This window comes from Stegodyphus dumicola, chromosome 7 (assembly GCF_044657685.1).
Source record: "Stegodyphus dumicola isolate Sdum_Otavi_A_Nest chromosome 7, ASM4465768v1".
In the NCBI taxonomy this organism is placed as follows: domain Eukaryota; kingdom Metazoa; phylum Arthropoda; class Arachnida; order Araneae; family Eresidae; genus Stegodyphus; species Stegodyphus dumicola.
This window is the reverse complement of record NC_140774.1, coordinates 34247214-34266629: the sequence shown is the minus strand read 5'-3', so window position 1 is coordinate 34266629 and position 19416 is coordinate 34247214. Positions and strand designations below refer to the sequence as shown.

At 32.9% G+C, this 19416-nt stretch overlaps 1 protein-coding gene across 4 annotated transcripts in view; it reads right to left on the bottom strand.

The window, feature by feature from the left end:
• ash2 (Set1/Ash2 histone methyltransferase complex subunit ash2) overlaps window positions 1-19416 on the bottom strand; it is a 129026-nt gene that overhangs the window by 15296 nt on the left and 94314 nt on the right. For all 4 annotated transcript variants that reach the window (XM_085820079.1, XM_085820078.1, XM_035364173.2 and 1 more), the window contains 3 exons: window positions 15348-15440; window positions 15161-15259; window positions 7691-7747 (listed from right to left, as the gene is read on the bottom strand). In XM_085820079.1, coding sequence (XP_085676205.1) covers window positions 7691-7747; window positions 15161-15259; window positions 15348-15440 — 249 coding nt within the window. The remainder of the gene's footprint in view (window positions 1-7690; window positions 7748-15160; window positions 15260-15347; window positions 15441-19416) is intronic.

Below are 19416 nucleotides of genomic sequence, written 5' to 3'. Positions count from 1 at the left end.
AGACTCCCTCTATGATGGAACGGAGCCACAGCCACGTCTGTTGCAGAGAGGTTTTCCTTCTTTACAATACATATTCTTTGATTCTAACCTCCATAGTACCGTATACTAGGATTAAACCCATTTTGTTTTATACGAGAACAGGTACTTTCTTTAGTTCATGCACTGCACATGCGATTCTCGAGAATACTGGAAACCAAAAGTTGCTTTGCCTTTCTAAAAGACAATCAAATTGGAGCTGCGAAAATTGGCTCTATGCCAGCTACCCGAATGACACTCACGTGATACATAATTCGCCAAAAAAGTTACCTCTTCCGACGTCGGCGCAAAAATCGCTTTTTTTGGCGGGATCGTTGTATGAACTTTCCTGACTTTTCCAGATTTTGACAAAAATACTTAAATTCCCTGACATTTCCCTGAATATTTTGGTCAATTTTCGAATTCCCTGACTTTTCCCGGTTTTCCAGGTAGCGTGGCAACCCTGTTTCATATATTACCGGCTAGTTTTAGACATTATATACAATGCCTAGGCATTCTATAGAAAGCCAGATTTCAAAACTTTGCCAGTAACATATACAAGTAAGAGAGCAAATACATGTTCTTATATAATTACAATGTTATATAACTACACTTTTGGATTAAAAATGTATTTGTTTTAAATCATAATCCCCTTAACTTATGCTGTAATTTTTATATGTAGTTTCTTATGACCATAAAAATAATATATAAAAAGGTTTAAATAAAAAAATTTTTCAATGCGGTACAAAGTCTGAGATCCGGATATATCCGAAATGATCTAAAATCCGGACCTTAAATGCGCATTTGACAAATTTACAACATTGATGTAACTGGTCTTTTCTGGCAATATGTACCTTAGTAGCATCTACAGAAAAGGCTCCAACTGATGTCAAAGATTCCAAAGCTAGACCAATAATTTTAGGAGGTACAGATGCTGCAGGAATGCACAAGTATAAAGTTTCCGTAATCAGAAAAAATACACGACCTCAAAAGCATTTAAAGTAGTAATGATTTTCGCATTATATATCATGCAAATAAAACATCACGGATGATACAAACGTTGATGTATGAAGGGTTTGAAAATCATTTCATATCCGAGACTGCAAAATTTGAATTCAGTTGGTTTACCTGATGACGCAAAAATTGTCGTGATTGTAGATAATTGTTCGATTCATATTTCATTTAAAGTTTTAATGAAAGATAATGTATCTATGTTATTCTTTCCTCAAAGTCCTTCATTTAGCCTCTGGATATCAGAATACTGCGGGCGCTGAAGTGCAAATATAAAGTAGCATTTTTTAAATCCATGTTAAATTTCTTGAATATTGGCAAGACATTTTAAGAATTCTTTAAATATTTTAGCATGAAATCTGCTGTGTGGAACATCGTAAGATTGCGGGAGGATGAGTCTCCAGATACTTTAAAAAATGCTTGGCATAATTCATGGCTAGCTATCATATTTCATGGTGAGGAAAATAAGGATGATAGCCTAGAATTTGAAGGCTTTTCGATATCCCAAACAATAGGCGAAATTTTCCAGTTAATGGATTTTGTAAAGAAATGCGGAGAAGTGGTAATAAATAATGATGATATAACACAGTTTTTTATTGCAATCACAATGCTCCAATCATCAATCAATTAACAGACTGCGAAATCTGTAGTATGCTTCTAGATCCAGAAAATACCACTACCAATAGTGAAGAAAGTGGCAGAGAGGTTATTGAAAACAAAAAAATTTTGATTGACAAGTTAGTCTGAATTCTCAACACAGCAAATACAAGACTTGAACAGTGAAACATTGTAACTGAACAAAAGATTAAGTCTGTCAATTAAAGAGAAAATATTAGCACGCACACACACACACACACACACACAAAAAAAAAAAAAAAAAAAAAAAAAAGAAAGGAAGCAACCAACTTACATTCAAAGAAATGTTTAATAAAGTAAACAAATAGATACAATTTCTTTTTTTTTTTTTTTTTTTTTTTTGTAAATTTGGAATACCCTTTTAGATCATAAATACTTTATTAATTCATAAATCATGATTTCATATTTTTTAATTTATAATTTCTACATGCCATCTTACTAGATTTAAACTGATGATCTAATATCCAGAAAAATCCCAAAACCAGAATTGCTGAAGTCCCGATGAGTCTGGATCTCAGGCTTTGTACTGTATATCCTTTTACTTGTTACCTGACAATCAGTGGATTGAATTTTTGTAATACAGTCTTTCATTTCATTTGCTTCAGAATTAATTGTGAATCATAGAATTAATTACTACAAATTTCAAGTCATAGTTTTTTGTTTGTTTTTATTTTTTCTTTGTTACTAGACATTTTATTTTAGTATTTCATATAAACAGCAGAATAATTCAGGAAAAGAGACAGCTCAGAAACAATCAATTAAATAAATGAAACTAAGGTGCTGATTTGATTAACATTCAATAAGTTCAAGTAATAATCATAAGTATTACCAACTGTACAGTTCAAAGGCCCTATATTTAAAATAGGGAACAATGGGATAAAAAAATGTGAATCATACATTTTGTTAAAAAACTATATTTTCAAAATGGAATAAAAACTGATGTATAGTACATTATTAAACTTTCTGATGTCTCTGTTTGCAGCTGCCTACATAAGGTAATAAATTAAGTCAGTTAATTCATATTTAAGTAATTTTTTTAAGTATGAATTAACATTACAGGGAGTTAAATGTAAACTAAAAGCTGACAGCCTGAGTAAATGACTTAGAAAGATAATAAAGGGAAACAAATAGTCGGGCATCTACAGGGCTGGGAAAGTAAAATGCACCATCAAGATTACTGTAACCACCTTTTACTGCTTTCACCCTTTCTGGCGCAGTGTGTTCGGTGTGAACACACCAAAAATATTCCCTTAGACACTGAAAATAATCAATAAATATCACGAAAACTACACTAATGCTTACTTTTATTCTATTTTATGAATAATAGATGGCAGCACCACACAAGCAAATCATTAACATTGAGATATATTCTGTTTTTAAAGACACTGATTTTTCAAAGAAATGTTTCAGATATTTTTTTTAAATATAAAGAATATCAATGAAAAAAAAAAATCTTTGTATAATTTTGTCGTTCGTATGCTAATCTGCCTATTATGTATTACTTTTAATTTTTATCTTTGAAATATTGTGTATGGTGAAGCCTTCAGCGTATAGTGTGTTCGGACTGAACACACTGTACTGGTAGTGCCTGTTATGTGGGAGTGAGTCACAGAATCCGGTCTCGTGCTTGAAACGTGGGGGAGGCTGAAAGCACCGATTTATTTATATTTGTTTTTATTTTATTTATTTATTTATTTTTTCTCTGTTTTTGGTTTTGAAGACCCCGGTGCTTTGTTTTCACTTATCTATTTGATTTTCAGTGAGAGCAGACGCTTTTTTTTCTCTTGCTTTCATCGTGCGTAGTTTGCTTAGTTTTGATTTCTGTAGATTTTTATTTGTATGTATATTGAATAATTATTTTTTTTCTAGTCAATAATTAATAGTAAATATTATAGTATTTTAATTATTTTTTTTATAGATTTGAAAATTGTGTAAATGGCTCGGAGAGGCCTCAGCATTGGGTTTCCTTTTTTTCCCTGGTTTCTTTTGTGTGTGGGGGAGTGTAGAATAGCAGGTCTTCCCATGGTGCACCTTAGGTTATGCTAAATCTGCTACAGAGATCAGATTCTACTTTTTTTAAATCATAGACAAAGTATTTTACTGTAATATGTGCTTCACAGCAATGCTCACCTATCACAGCTTGTGCGGCCCAGTGTGTCAGCGGCATCGGACACACCCACAAAATAGAAATAGTTTGTGCAATCTTTGTAAAATTATGCCTGCATACTCTCCTAGGCCTAAATAGACTGCCTACAATTTTTTTTGGTAAAATTCCAACTTTAAAAAGTAGCGTGTCGAAAAGGGTTAAATATGATATTTTAAAAAGGTGCCTATCAGTGTGTCTCAAAATTGATTACGAACAGTAGTAATTTTTTAAAAAAAAGATATTTCGAATGTTCTATAACTAATTCGGCACCCCTCCTAGCTGTTCACCTGAGGCAAGTGTGTCACGTGCGTCACATAATATTAAAAATATATTATTTTCATATTTTCCAGCAGTTCATAAAAGCTTGAAATTTTAAGTTTGGTTCAGGAATATATCTTAGGATGAATTCTAATATTTCTATAAAATTCTTAATTTTAACTATTTTTAAAAAATATTAGTAGTTGATTATTAAATGCAGCTATTTGAAAGTTTCCATTCACTTGTAATTTTTTTGAAGTATTATAAAGTTATAAAACTAATAAAGAACTAAAATTTTAACCATTGGAATGTTTTCAGAAACTATTAAAATGCTGAATATAAATTAAATATAATTTCTTCTAAAGGAAAGCTGTTCCTTTAGAAGAAATTATATTCGACTTATCAACATTATAACTGACTTCAATTGGTTTCTCAGTATAAAGATTTTAACGTGCATTTAAAAATACAAAAAAATCTTTTTTTGTAAAATAATTCCATTGATTTTTTTTTCTTAATGTTTTGTGCCATATTAATGAAAATGTTAAATTTGGGATAGACAACATATACATAACTTTTCATTATGCTTTACTTAGTCAACAAACAAATGCATATCCAGGAAGATGAACATTAGGTAATAAATATAACTTCTGTTATTATCTCCTGTTTGTCACTAAACTCAATACATTTGAAAATAAATTTGAGCAATAGCTATAAAACAAATGCTACATGTTTTGAAAATCAACATTTTGCCAGGTAACATCCTTTCCTAGATTGTGTGTTTTGTCCACAGCAATACCTCTTATTATATTCATAGATGGTGAACATCATATTATATGTTCATGCTGTCGTTTTCTTCACACATCCTCTGTATGAGTTACCATGCATGTATGGTATCTACTTTTGGTGATGGTCAAAGACTCAATCCTGTACATATTAATTTTATTTACACAGTGTGGCCACTAAAGTCCAGTACCACAAGTTCAACTGCCGAACGGCTGCAGGTGCGAAATTGGTGTCTAAGTATAGTAAAGTGGCTATGTGCTATTTGATGAGATAGCTTACAGCGCCACTTGGTGAAAAACGACAAAGTTAGCCTCCATATCTCGGAAATGATACGAGATAGGAAGAAAAAGTGAATTACAAAGTTGTAGAGCATCGTCAATTTAGTACAAATAGACACCTTGCAGATATGACTGCTAAAAACACACATTTGTTTCAGCGCAATTTCCGAAACTGTATTGCCACGAAACTTGAACAAAAAAATAAAGATTATCTCTTAGATGAAAAACATGCACGTATCAAGGCACAGTGATGTCGCTTGTAATTCACAGTCGAGACAACTGTGGTTCAAACTCTGATGAGTGCACCTTTGTACTAATTGTCTTTACAGAGTACACAACATACAGATCGTGCACAATTGTGTCGCAAAATGCGAAGTAAGGCAGAAAGTGCAACCGGAAGATGTTTCATACGGCCTCACATATCCAAACAGCAGCACAAGAGAGAGAAGTAAAAACTGTGGCCCCTCAAAAAGTCGTTTTTGGAAAATCCTAAATGAATCAGGTGCTTATTCATACCGACCAACACCTAATCAGGCATTACTGAATGGGGATCTGAGAGACGTTTTGTAAGGTGCAACTTCTTTATGAACCAGATAGAGGTCCAGCCAACATTCTTGGCAGGTATAGTGTGGACGGATGAGGCATGCTTTTTGCAGAATGAAATGTACAATAGGCAGAACACCCATTACTGGCCCCTGGAAAATCTATCATGTTCTTCAGTTCAATATTTTACCACGGTTCGTTAACGGCTACACAATATTTAGAACTTTTGCAAGACATAGTACCCGATGGAGGAATTCCGAGAACAAATAATCGGGTACGGTGGTTTTGAAGAGTGGCCTCCACATTCAAATGACCTGACCCCAACAGGCTTTTTCCTGTGCAGATACCTCAAACAGCAGGTGTACGTGACTTCCCCACAAACATCACTTGACATTCAACGACGTACTACAGATGTTTGCAGTGCAAATATGTCAGTCGCTATGCTAAAACATGCAACATGAAGTTCTAACAAGGGTCCAGATGGGAATTTCAGCTGATGGAGGGAAGTTTAAAACATTGAAAATAAAGGTAGGCTGTTATTAGTAGTTTTTTTTTTCCCCCTTTCTTTCTAAGATCATGTGACATCACAGTTCTAGAAATCGCAAACAAACAAATGCGCGTTTACAATGTTCTATTCTTAACATTCATGTCCACGAGGTATCTTTTCATACTAAATGGACGATGCTCTAAAACTTTGTAATTTGCTTTTTCTTCCTATTTCGTATCGTTTTCAAGATAGGGACATTAACTCTCCTGTTTCCCACCAGGCAGCGCTGAAAGCTCTCTCATCTAGTAGCGCATAGCCACTTTACTATACCTGGACACCACTTTTATGACTAGCCGCAGCCGTTTGGCAGTTAAACGGGTGGTACCGGACTTTAGTGGGCACCCTGTATAATATTCTATTACAGGCACACTGTAACTATTCAGAAAACTTGGTAATGTAATGAAAATTTATTTTAGATAGTTCAGCATAAAAATTAACAGTTGAAAAGCTAGATGAATTGAAGAAATTTCTGGTATAAAATTATAAAAAAATTGTCATCTTATTTGTAATCAACTTAAATATCAATAGCCTACATTTAAAATTTTATAAGATTTTGCAAAAGAAAATGCATTTTAGACAAAAAAAGTTGACCTAAAAGGCCTTAAACATGTGAAAGTAAATCATTTTATCTGATTATATGAAATTCTACCAATCATTAAAGTTGGTGGTGATTTCAACAAATGTTTACCCATTCTGTAGCATGCCAATAAATGCACAGATTTTATGGGTGCAAAGATTTGGTAATTTAGAAAATATTCCACTGCATGTTCCATTGGAGACAAGTACCAGAATTGAATTATTTCCCCCCCCCCCTTCAAAATGTGAGGTAAAAGCAGATAAATAGCAACTAAACTGGCTTATCAAGAATTAACCAGGTTTACATAAAGCTAAAAAGAATATGACTGCTGTGATATCACTTACCCATTATTGGTACTAATCATATTGTTTGGCAAGTTTTTGTTTGTAAAAATATAATTGACAGTTAAAAGTCCAAATTGGTAATGTTAAAAACACTGCTGTGATTATGTGTTACAACTAGACAAACTCTGTGTCTGTCATGAACTTTTGAATTTCTTGCATTTTTCTGTGCCATGCTAATTTCCATTTCTCATTTTATTGAGGGTCTAATTAGGTCTAATTAGAAGGATGATTCGTGGAAAAATATTAGGGATACAATGGTGTGAAGAGGGGTAATGCAACACCTTCTGAAAGACAGCTGCATAACTGCATTCTCATTTTTGATGTTATAAGTGTGGTTCCGAGTAGTTGTGATATACATACTTTATGATGGCTTTGCTTTATTCTCATTTGCTTAATTTTTCAATTTATGGTTATTACAGATTTCTTGATAGCTGAATGCTAGATAGTTGGGCTTTTACAGTACTAAAAACAATAACGGACTTTTATGCAATATAAAGTAATGCATAAGGTTATTATTAATTATTAAAGTATTTAAATTATAAAAATACTTACAGGTTTGTGCTTTATTTCTGGTGGATGTTTAAATACTGGTCCAAAATTTAAAGAAACCTAAGAAACATAATGTAAACTATAAATAAAAAGAGGCAGTTTTAAATTGTTTATCAATAAGACAAATTATGAAATTAGTACCTTTAGCTAGTAATATATATATATAAAATAGGATAGGGGGAAAAAAAAAACATATATATATATATATATATATAATTCTTTTCAAAACAACTAAATATTGGTACTTCTAAGACAAAAGAAAAAATTAAAGAAATTTAAAATAATAACAGCAGCAAATTAAAATTAAATGAAATCTCTTCAGGGGTTGGTGCCATGCCTACCCCTGAAGGCATGGCACTAGCCATAATGTTTCAAACTAATTGTGCTTGCAAACTATAAAATAAGCAATTTAATATGGACAAAAATTAAATTCAAATGGACATTGGGAGGGAGGGGAAAAAAAGGGACATTGGGAGGGGGGGTAAAAATTAAAGAAATTTAAAATAATAACAGCAGCAAATTAAAATTAAGCAAAACAAGAACTCAATACAGCAAAGCATAAGAGAAGGGAAAAATAATTTTAGAAATAATAAAAAAAAAGATGTTATGTATCTCATGAAATCTCTTCAGGGGTTGGTGCCATGCCTACCCCTGAAGGCATGGCACTAACCATAATGTTTCAAACTAATTGTGTTTGTAAACTATAAAATAAGCAATTTAATATGGACAAAAATTAAATTCAAATGGACATTGGGAAGGAAAAAAAAAAAAAAGAGGAGGGACAGTTTTGTACCTCCAATTCTACTGAATTCACTGACAAAATTTAACTTTTAATTGAAGCATGAACATATGCACACAATGTCAGTTGTACGTCTTTTTCATTTATCTTTTCTGAATGGCCCATTGAAAGGCATATTAACTGTACTTTACTGTATTTTCTTTTGACAAAGTTTTCTTTTGAAAGAAATGCAATTAAAATTAAAATAAATAAAATAAAATTCTCAAAAATTTATATTAATAAATATACTTAAAATACAAGTTTGAATGAATAAAAAGAAAATTTTGAAACAATTATTTAAAGACACCGTGCAACTCAAGCAAAGTGAAATTCTAAAAAAAGAAAAATATATCTAAAAATAACAACTATGATAAAAAATATAATATAAAGAAAATCATTTGAAAGTTTGGTTTATTTGATTATGGCAAAGCACTCAAGGGCTATCAGCCTAATGGGAGGGATGCCTTAGTGGAGAACTTTCTAGGGAAACAGGCTTGTATACAAGCTACATATAGGAAAAACCATGAATACACCCTTGCAGCTAACCTGTTTGCAGGATTTGAGCTTCAGACTTTGTTTATCTACTCAAGCACTATACTACTGACGAGTTTCGGAATACAACAAAAAGAATGCATATGAAAATAGTGACACTGACTTGACTGTTGACTGAAGTACTATTATGAGAATGGTTATGAGCATGGTTGTCATGGTGTGGCATATTCTGAAAATTTGGCAGCTTCCTACTAAGATGGTTACGATAACACATAAGCACCTAATATTTCTAATAAAATAATTTTTCTAATTTCTAATAAACTCTTGCTCAACGTAAACAATTTAAACTGCAAAAGTTATTATAATTATAATTAAAAAAATCCAAATTCTTTTTGGAGAAGGTCTTATTAAATTTTAAAATCTATTTTTCAGACTACAATAATTTATTTAGTTATCATCAGACCTTTGTTTATTTGCAAAGGATATGTAAAATATAGACTCAATTTACAGTATATATGCATGAGAAGGAAAAGTTCTAAACAATAAATAAGAAAATCAAAGCTAAATTCCTAAGCACCATTCCCATTATTTAAGATCTTAACAAAAAAAAAGTAAATAAAATAAAATTCTCCAGTAATATTGTTAGTACTGCTAACAGTCTTTATTTCAAATCCCCTGATACTATACTACTGACGAGTTTCATAGTTGAGGGTCAATTCTTTCTGGATTCTCATAATTTTTTACTATAGAGTGTAGAAATCTATATCGCGCTTCGAGATCTAAGTCACACTTTCAAGACATTTAAAACACAAGTTAAATTTTGCCAATTGGCCCACTAGAATGGGAGATATAGAAATGTTGCACCCTTTATTTTGTGCAGAATGCACACAAAAAAAAATTAACTGTCATTAATGTAACCCAATCCCTACATGACTTTCTTGTACGGAATATTAAATTATATGCATTTTTTTCTTGAATTTAATTTAAATTGATTGGATTGAATTAAATCTACTTCGTCGACAGCACATAAACCACGATAGAATAAATGCACTCTTTAAAATTCACTATATTTGCTTACTATAACGAATGCACAAAATTTATATCATTTGAAGAATTATCGTTGCCACATGTTCTATTCAAATACTATAATAAAGCTAAAACGATGTATGAAAGAAATTAAGCAAACAAAAGAGAAAAGAAACAGTTTTTCACAGACGATTTAGTATTTCTCATTCAATTAATTCAGTTCTCACTTCGCGACAAGGCAAAAATACATAAAAACTCAAAGTATCTGCATTAAAAATTACGAAGTAAATCTTAAACACTTATTTCCTCGAAAAAAATTTCAGAAAGGATTAAGCGTGATTTAATTCGCAATAATAAATGAAGGCGTTATTTTTGTGTTGTGAAGCTTAGTCTCTCTAGATTGGCAACAAATCTACAATTCTGCTGTTTCAAATGTAAACAAATATGTCCGCCATGTTATTTAAAACTTAACCGCACTTAAACAGCTTTTAAATTGTTGATAATTGTACAAATATTGCTTCCAGAATTACGAAAGGCATACAAACCTTAACCGGAAGATAAAAACAACATAATTCAATCATTTTTAAAGCAAAAATATACAATTTACAAACATATAAAAGTAAAGAAACTGAGATCACTGAGCCGGGTAACAGAGTAGATATATATATAAATATATTTATATACGCAGGGGTGTTTGTGCTCTGGGAAAACCCCGGAATTCCGGGGATTTTGAACTTCGATTCCCGGAAATTCCGGGGATCGTCGTTCAAAAGGAAGTAGGAATAATAATGAATTATTTATTTTGATCCGGGTAATTTTGTTTGCTTTGAAAGCAGAAAACGCAAGGTCAGTGTGTGTGGTGAAAACTTTTCCTTTCTTTCTCCAAAGGCAGTGATAATGCGTGAAAAGGGGAAAAAAACTTCTTTTTTGTTCTTTCCTTATTGCGAGTTACGACTCATTCCCCCGGTTCTCGGACATTCTCTTCTGGATTCTTTTCGGCAAGTAGGCGCGGCAGAAAAAAAAGGGAGAGACTTCGTTCGACCAGATGTGCCATCACGTGACTCTGGGTTCAAAGTCTTAGCTCTCCTGACATGGCGCCAGTAAGTAGAGAAGGGGGATTTTTCGCCGTATTAGCTATTTGTCATTGATCGCTTCTCAACTTTTTTTTCTCCGCTCTGTAAAATTTTCGTTTCATTTATTGATGCACGTGTAAATTTTTCGTTTTGTTTATTGAAATATTTTTTATTTATGTATGCAAGAGAATTTCACTATGAAATTCCTCAATATAAACAGTGATATTATACAATTAGAAGAAGGTGTCCTGAATGCATTTAGGTGGAACTGGATTGAACAGAGAGATGGTAATGGGGATACCATCGGCACGTGGTGCAAGAAAATAAATGTTGCTGGACAAGCATGTTGTGTTTTTTGTAACTCACTGCTGAAGTACGGTAGGGAAGGATTCAAGGCTTTCACAAATCATTCTAAAACTGTGACGCACATAAAATATTCAAAGTGCATTAGACATTCAATGACTTTAAGTAATTATGCTAATTCAAAAAATACTGATGACTTACTGGAGACTGATGCTCGGCCATTGGATATAGTGACAAGAAAAGCACGCCAAGAGGTATTAATAACTTCGTTTATTGCCGAGAATTCTCTTTCTTTCAATGTAGCTCCCAATTTAATTGAACTCTGCAAACAGTTGAGCCGCGATCAGACGGCACTAAACTCATTGGAAATGTCCAGGACTACTGCATGTTATAAGATGAAATATGGGCTCGCAAAAACTACTAAGGAAAATATCATTAAAACTTTAAAGGAGACTCCATTTTCTCTAAATTTGGATGAAAGTACTAGCAATGCTCAAGAAAGTATACTGGCAATATCGGTGCAGTTTTATGACAACAATCAAAATGAAGTTGTAGTTCATCATTTTGCATCTCTAAAGATGGAATCTTGCAATTCAGAAGCTGTTTTTAAAGCAGTTGTTAATACTATTGAAGATAATAATATTCAATGGGCAAACTTAATTAGTGTATTAATGGATTCATGTGACACCATGCGTGGAAAAAAAAAGGGTGTTGAAACCAGACTACGATCAAACAAAGCACCCCACTTATTAGATATTGATGGTGACACACGTCACACAGCTAATAACTGTGCAAAAAGATTTGCTTCATGTTTTGATAGATACTTAGAAGATTTGTTTGATGACATCTATTTTGATATGAAAAGCTGCAGTAAAAGAGAAAATGTTTTCAAAATCTGTGAATCCCTTGCCATTAAAAAACTTAAGCTCTTGAAGAGACCAGACCATAGGTGGGTGTACATTTTATGTGTTTTAGAAAGAATCAAAGATCTGTGGGATGCTCTTATTGCATTTTATTTTCACTACTTGGATAAAATTGATAAAGGGGATTATTTTTCTTATGTTGAAACTGTATACAATAAAAGAAATATTTCTGCAGCTCAGAAAAAAATTGTTGAAGGGGTGTATTCTTGCTTGCATTCCCAACAACTCACAAAGGATGCTTTAGCTCGGAAAAAAAGAATACTAAATGGGTTATTTGTTATGCAAAACAAAACTTTATTGCATATGGCATTATATTCAGCAGTATTACCAGAGTTCAACACATATATTAAATTATTTGAAACAAAAAAACTAATGCTTCATTTAATACATTTCAGTATTTATAAATTGATGGCAAAATTTTTCTCTTTTTTTATGAAGCCAGAAAATATAGAGTGCACATCTTATAATGATTTATTAAAGGTTGATGTCACAAATCCAGAATTCCATCTACCTAGCAAAGTAATATTTACTGGTGCAGAAGCTTCCACTCTCCTGAAGAAATTATCAAAAAATCATCCAATAGCAATAGAATTCCAAATTTCTCTGATGAAAGCTTATACTAATACAGCACAGCATATGAAACAGAAATTACCCCTTAAAAATTCATATCTAATTAGTTTTACAGCATTAGATCCAGAGCTAAGAGGTAAAACCAGTACAATATTAGCTTTTGAAAAACTATCATCTTTTATGTCCCATATTTTTAGTGATAATGAAAAGTCAAAAGTAGAAGCTGAAATAAGGTTATACCAGAGTCATATTGATATCACCAAAGAAATGCTCTACACATCTGATGAAAGTGGAAATCAAGTCAAGTGTACAATTGATAAATATTGGTCTAAAGTTTTTAATTTAAAAGATGATTTCACAAATGATTATAAGTATCCTACATTGGCTAAATTGGTCAAAGCCTGCCTTAGCTGCTTCCATGGCCCATTAGTGGAAAGTGCATTCAACTTAATGGATACACTTAACACTGACTATAGAACCTCTCTTAAGATTGATTCCCTAGATGCAGTGCAGACTATTAAATATGATTTAATGGCTTCTAAAGAAATCTCATGTGAAAAATATGGCTAAAAAAATCCAATGACTGATCCAATTCACAAAGATCTCTTACTGAATATGAACAGAAGTTGGAAAACATATCAAGAGGACTTAAAAACATGTATTTCAGATGAGTCACCTATAAAAGTCGATGAAAAACCTTCTACATTAGCAGAAAAGCAAACTGCTTCTACCTCTGCATGTGCAATTCTCGAAGAAATTTCTTCAACTGTAAATGAGGAAAATAAAAGTCAACCTTCCTGCAATTATGAGGTACACCACAAAAGAAAGACAAGCCCATAAACATCAGAAAATAAAAAAAAAAAAAAAAAAAAAAAAAGCAGCAAAAATTAGATAATTTTTTTTTAAAGAATTAATTCAGGTAATTTAAAATATTTACATAAAATGTAGTAGTTTATATGTTTGAAAATTTATGGTTATTAATTTTGCAAAAAAAGTAATTTTTATAATTAGGTCATTCAATACTTCATAATTGTAATTTTTCATTTCTCTCCCCCCTTCTCGAAACTCCAAAATGTCGGTAGTAAGTCCGTAAAAGTTTCAGGGGATTTTTTGGGGTCCCACAAACACCCCTGTATACGTTTCGTGTGGCCGATTGCAACCAAAATACGAGGTGCACATCTACATGTTATAGCAGTCCTATATACAAAATTTCAACGTTCTGAGGCTACTCGTTTTTGAGTTATACGTACACACGCCACGAAAAATTCTCTTCAGAATTAATTTTAAAGCAGTTTTACAATTTTTTTTAAAGAAACGAGTCTTCTATTCTGTCCTTACGTACAGATATCACGCAAAAACATCGTTAAATTGCATTCGATATCGGTCAAAATGGATATTTTCGTTGAAATATGCTTGCTGCCTTTTCGCAATTACAATACTTCCTTTTTACTTCGTACAAGGAAGTAAAAACAAACACATGGTGCAAGTTATAATACAGTTTGGCAAATACAATTTTGTTTGAACAATTCAATAAATCAACATCAGCAACACAATTTGCATGAGCTTTGAATTTGACAAACAGAAAAGATCTTTATCCTCTGGTTCTGCACCACCTGGAAGCTGTGCCTATTATCCACCTCAGCAATGAATGACTCATTACTAACATTAGAAATAGCTACATTGCTGTGACTGTTTTGCTGTTGTTCTGTAAGCTATCACTGTTTATACTTTGGGTTACACTGTGCTGGTCTCCTTTCCCTTTATTTTTATATCAAACGTTCTTTTTTATAATAATATTATATAATGTTTCATGGATTATTGGTAGGTTCTACTACAGTCATCCCTAATTTGCCTCAAAAATATGTATAATTTCATAAAATTCTGCTTTTGTAGCATATTTTTGTAGTTTTTAAAAATTCTGCAAGAAAGCACAGTTTGAAAAATTGTAATGATAATCACAATACTGATTATTGATAACAAAACACACTAGTTAGCAAAATGCTTAAAAGCATGAAATACTGAAATTATTATGAATAATAAAAGCATACTGACTAGCTAAATACCAGTAACAAGAACAAGCAATAAATTTATCAAATTTTTTCAAAAAACGAATTCATTCTGAATGCAGCTTACATTTTATACAAGCACTCTTCATGCATTTGCAATTTTTTTATGGAAATCCCAACTAAAGATTGAAATTAAACAACTATTCACATAATAATATTAATTATGGTTTATATACCAACACTTAAAAATTTTAAAATTATGTACATTTAAAAAATAACAGTTATTTTGAAATAGAACATACAGTAACACTTTTATACAAAGACACAGCAGGATAATATGTCCCAGCATTGATATCTTCAAAGGCAGGACTTAAATTTTTTCCATTCTTGTAAAATATTATCTGAAAATAAATATTGTTCTCTAAATAAGTAAAGTATTAATGCTTTCAGAAATTAAAGACGTAAAGGAAAAAAATGTGTAAAATTTACCTTGCTTCCAGGTAGAGGTTTCATGTTTTTTAGTTCCAACTGTACTTCATCTTTTTCTTCATAATATAAGTAACTTTTGAATTTCACAAGGGGCTGCAATTATTTAAATTTCTAGTAAATTAAATATATATAAGATATATATATAAAGTAATATATAGAAGATTAATACACCGCTTTAGGAACACTAACGTTTTTTGACAAAACTAATGATAAATACTGTTTAAAGAAATGAGATTTGGCGCATATTTAATAAAGATCCTAAAGCAGTGTTATTACCCAAAATGGTTAAATATTCCCACATGAAAAAATAAGGTAATCAAAAGAAAAAAATATGCTACTTTCAGCAGTTAAGAAAAATTATTATTCTGATCGAAATTAAAAACAAATATCAGTCAACACAAAGGGATATCCTGAATTTTCACAAAAGACATGCTGCTTAATGCCAGATTTAAAAAAAAATTAACATGGAGGAAAAATAATTATCAGTTGCACTAAATTCATTGGTAAATAATGAATATTCTCTCTTTGTAGTTCTAATGCAACAGCATGCAGTGCATATTGTCCTTCACATTGTAGTAGAGGAGGAGAGAAAGGGAAGAAGTTTACTTTGTTTACCTTTCATCGATCGATGCAGTAGTTCATTTGCATGCACTGTCTTCTTACAGTGGTGGATGAGCAGAAAGAAAGACATAATAGCAAACAACTCATTTCATTTTGAACTTCTAGTATTAAAAGCTGATGATTCACTGCATAACTACAGAGTAAGCGCAACTCGTAAGGATTTTACTATATGAATGCATTAAGAAATAATAATTATATTTTTCCAATTCTAATTTATAGGCATGTGGCACATGCACTGACACAATGCCCCTGAGTTCACCATTATGGAGGAACACTACCTCATACATTGATGAACGAACATCGAAGAGCAATTACATTATGACCACCCTCCATCTATAACTATGGGCTCACCCAGTAACTAAACCACTGCACGTGCTCTGCTGATGTTGAAGTATATAAAGTGGCTATACACTGTCTTTCCAAACATAGTGGAATTAGCAACATAATGGGAAAATCAGCTGATTTATCAGACTTTGATAAAGATTAAATCGTTATGGCTCGGCAACTGGGAACATCAATGACAGAAAAGGCGCATTTAGAGGGCTGTTCACATAGTTGTAATCGAAAGTGGTGTACGGATGGTGAAACAATAAGTCATTGGCCAGCAGTGTGCCACTGATGGCACATTTGATTTCAGAGGAGAGCAGAAATTACTATGCAATGTTCACCATGACCGAAGAGTTACAACAGCCGAAATCACCACCAGCTACAACAGTGGCGACCCAAACAGTGTTTCTCAACACACTGTGCAGCGTACACTGCTGCGTATGGACTTATGCAGCTGGAGGCCAAAGCAAAAGCTGTGTCTGCAATGGGACAAGAAACATCGAAATTGGACATTAGAAGAATGGAAGAAAGTTACATGGCCGAAGAATCACGTTTTCTGATCCATCACATCGACGGGCGTTTTCCAAACAAAACCCTGGCTCCCGGATGAACAGCTGGATGGAGACAAGCCGGTGGGCGGGGGTAAGTGTGGGTAATGTTTTCATGGAGCACATTAGGTCCCATAATCCCTATAGAACAATCCCTGATGTCTGTGCACTATGTGAACATCCTTGCAGACCAAGTTCACCCATTCATGACAACAGTAATTCCGCCAGGGGATGGTATTTACCAACACACCATGTCAGGAAATAGCTTGAGGAATATTCCAGCAACTTTCAAGTCATGTCTTGACCTCCAAATTCACCTGACATTAATCCAATACGCGTTTGCGGTCTCACCTGGAAAACCAAAGTCATGTTGCCACACTGGAAAACCAAATTCCCTCGCAATATGCGGGAATTGCAGGACCAGTTAGTGAGTGCTTGGTATCAGATACCTCAGACTACCTATGAGACTATGTGGACGCAATGCCATGCTGGGTGGTTACAGTTCTGAGGGCTAAAGGTGGTCCTACATGTTATTAATAGGGTAATCATAATGTAATGGCCCTTCAGTGTATATGATCTATTATTTAACTGTTGAGGAGAGATTGGGAGATTTAATCTCATTCGTCTTTCAGGGTGATTTTGTGTTCCTGCATGGTACAAAGAAGATTCTATCTTTGAGCAATATGCCTGTCCAGTGCATTCTAGTTATACTCTAGAGCAGGGGTCCCCAACCTTTTTGACTCTAAGAGCACATTCTAGAGTATATGTTGGAAGGCAGGCACCATTTACTTTTTCAAGTTGAATTTATAGTTGAATAGAGTTAATAATACATGCACATAAAAACAGAGATCAGTCGCATTTCACTTAGTGCTGGTATGGATGTTGGATACAATTTTTACTCCATTACAAATGAGAAAACTTTCACATAGAATTTTATTGAAAAGTAAAACATTTTTACTCTGATTGCACAGCGTCGGGTACACGTTAAACAATGGTGCCTGCAGGCATAGGGTTGGAACTTTAGAGGTTTTAAGTTTAGGGAATATGCAGCCCATATCATGCACTCAATATCTTCCCTGCCAGTTATTTCGGCTGTCTTAGAGAGGTAAGCACCGTAATCCATGAACATAAAATCTTGGACCAACTGCACCATGGAGAAGCCTACATGATCCAGGAGTATTTCAGTGCAAAACCACTATGGTATCTTTGTACCTCTATCAAAGATGTGAAAAGGAGTTCTGCAATTACTCATGATACCCACCTACACATGCACTTTTATTGTACAGGGTGTCCATAACTTATTCACTGACTAAAGATATGTCTTAAATAATACAGAATAAGAGATAGGGAAAAAAGTCTGACGGAATTTTATTCACAATTCAAATAATTTTACATTAATATACTTCAATATGAGAACCATTAGTTGGACAGAAAATATAGTCTTTTCTTGATTTCCTTCCCAATGTTATTAAGCATTTGGGAACTCATTTATTTCCATGGTGATTCAATTTTTTAATTCTTCAATGTCGTGAATCTCTGCAGCATAAAATTAGTTTATTCAGGTGTCTCCAGAAAAAGAAGTCGACTGATATGATGTCTGGGAAACGGGATGTTCATGAAATTGGTCAACCTCTACCAATTCAACGATCAGAGAATATTTCATCAAGGAAATCACACACATATAAAGCCGATGACATGGGTCCTACCCTGTTGTAAAAGAAGTTTGACTGCATTTCTTCTAATTGCAATACAGCACAAACAATCTAAGTATATCAAAGTAAATATCTGCATTAATTAATGTCTCGGAGAAAAAGAAGGGACAAACACTTTGTTATGAGTTAGTGCACACTGATTTAGGGCTACCTCATTCAATTTCCCTTGCACAATGCAGGTTTTCTAATTTCAAATTCCTGCAGTTAAGCCAATTTAACCTCTCCTAAAACATGAATGATTTTCTGAAGAAACTGATCTTTATTACTGATATGGTCAAAAGTGTCTACAGAAAATTCCTTACAAATGACTCATGACATGATTTGACAAATCTGCAATTTATATGTAGTCAATTTCAACCATTCAAAAACAATTTTATGAAGAGTTGAGCTGGCAATTTATGTTTGTAGGTTCCCTCTTGCAAGCCTACAAACTGGAATGGATAGGAAACTCTTGCCTAAATGGATTTAATGGGACTGCACACAAACTCATCTCGAATAATGGAAACAATTTCGTCACAGACTTCTGTTTATCTGCACCTTCTTTATGAAAACCTTTCCAGTCTACTGAAACCATTCTACCTAACTTTTAATTGATTATTAAATTCATGTAGGAAACACCTTTGAACTGCTTTCGCAGATTTTGTTTCTCATAACTAAAGAATGCATATTGTTTTTCACTCCATCACACCATATTGTCTGTAAACAAACAAGTTCTTTATTGCTTTCCCAAAATTAAAACAAATGAAATTCCTTGAACTAAAGGTTATATCGATATAACTTACTTCTAGTTACTTCATAAAATTACTTTTTAATTTTATTTCGTCATGTGCTGATCATATTACGGAGACCTTGTATTATCAG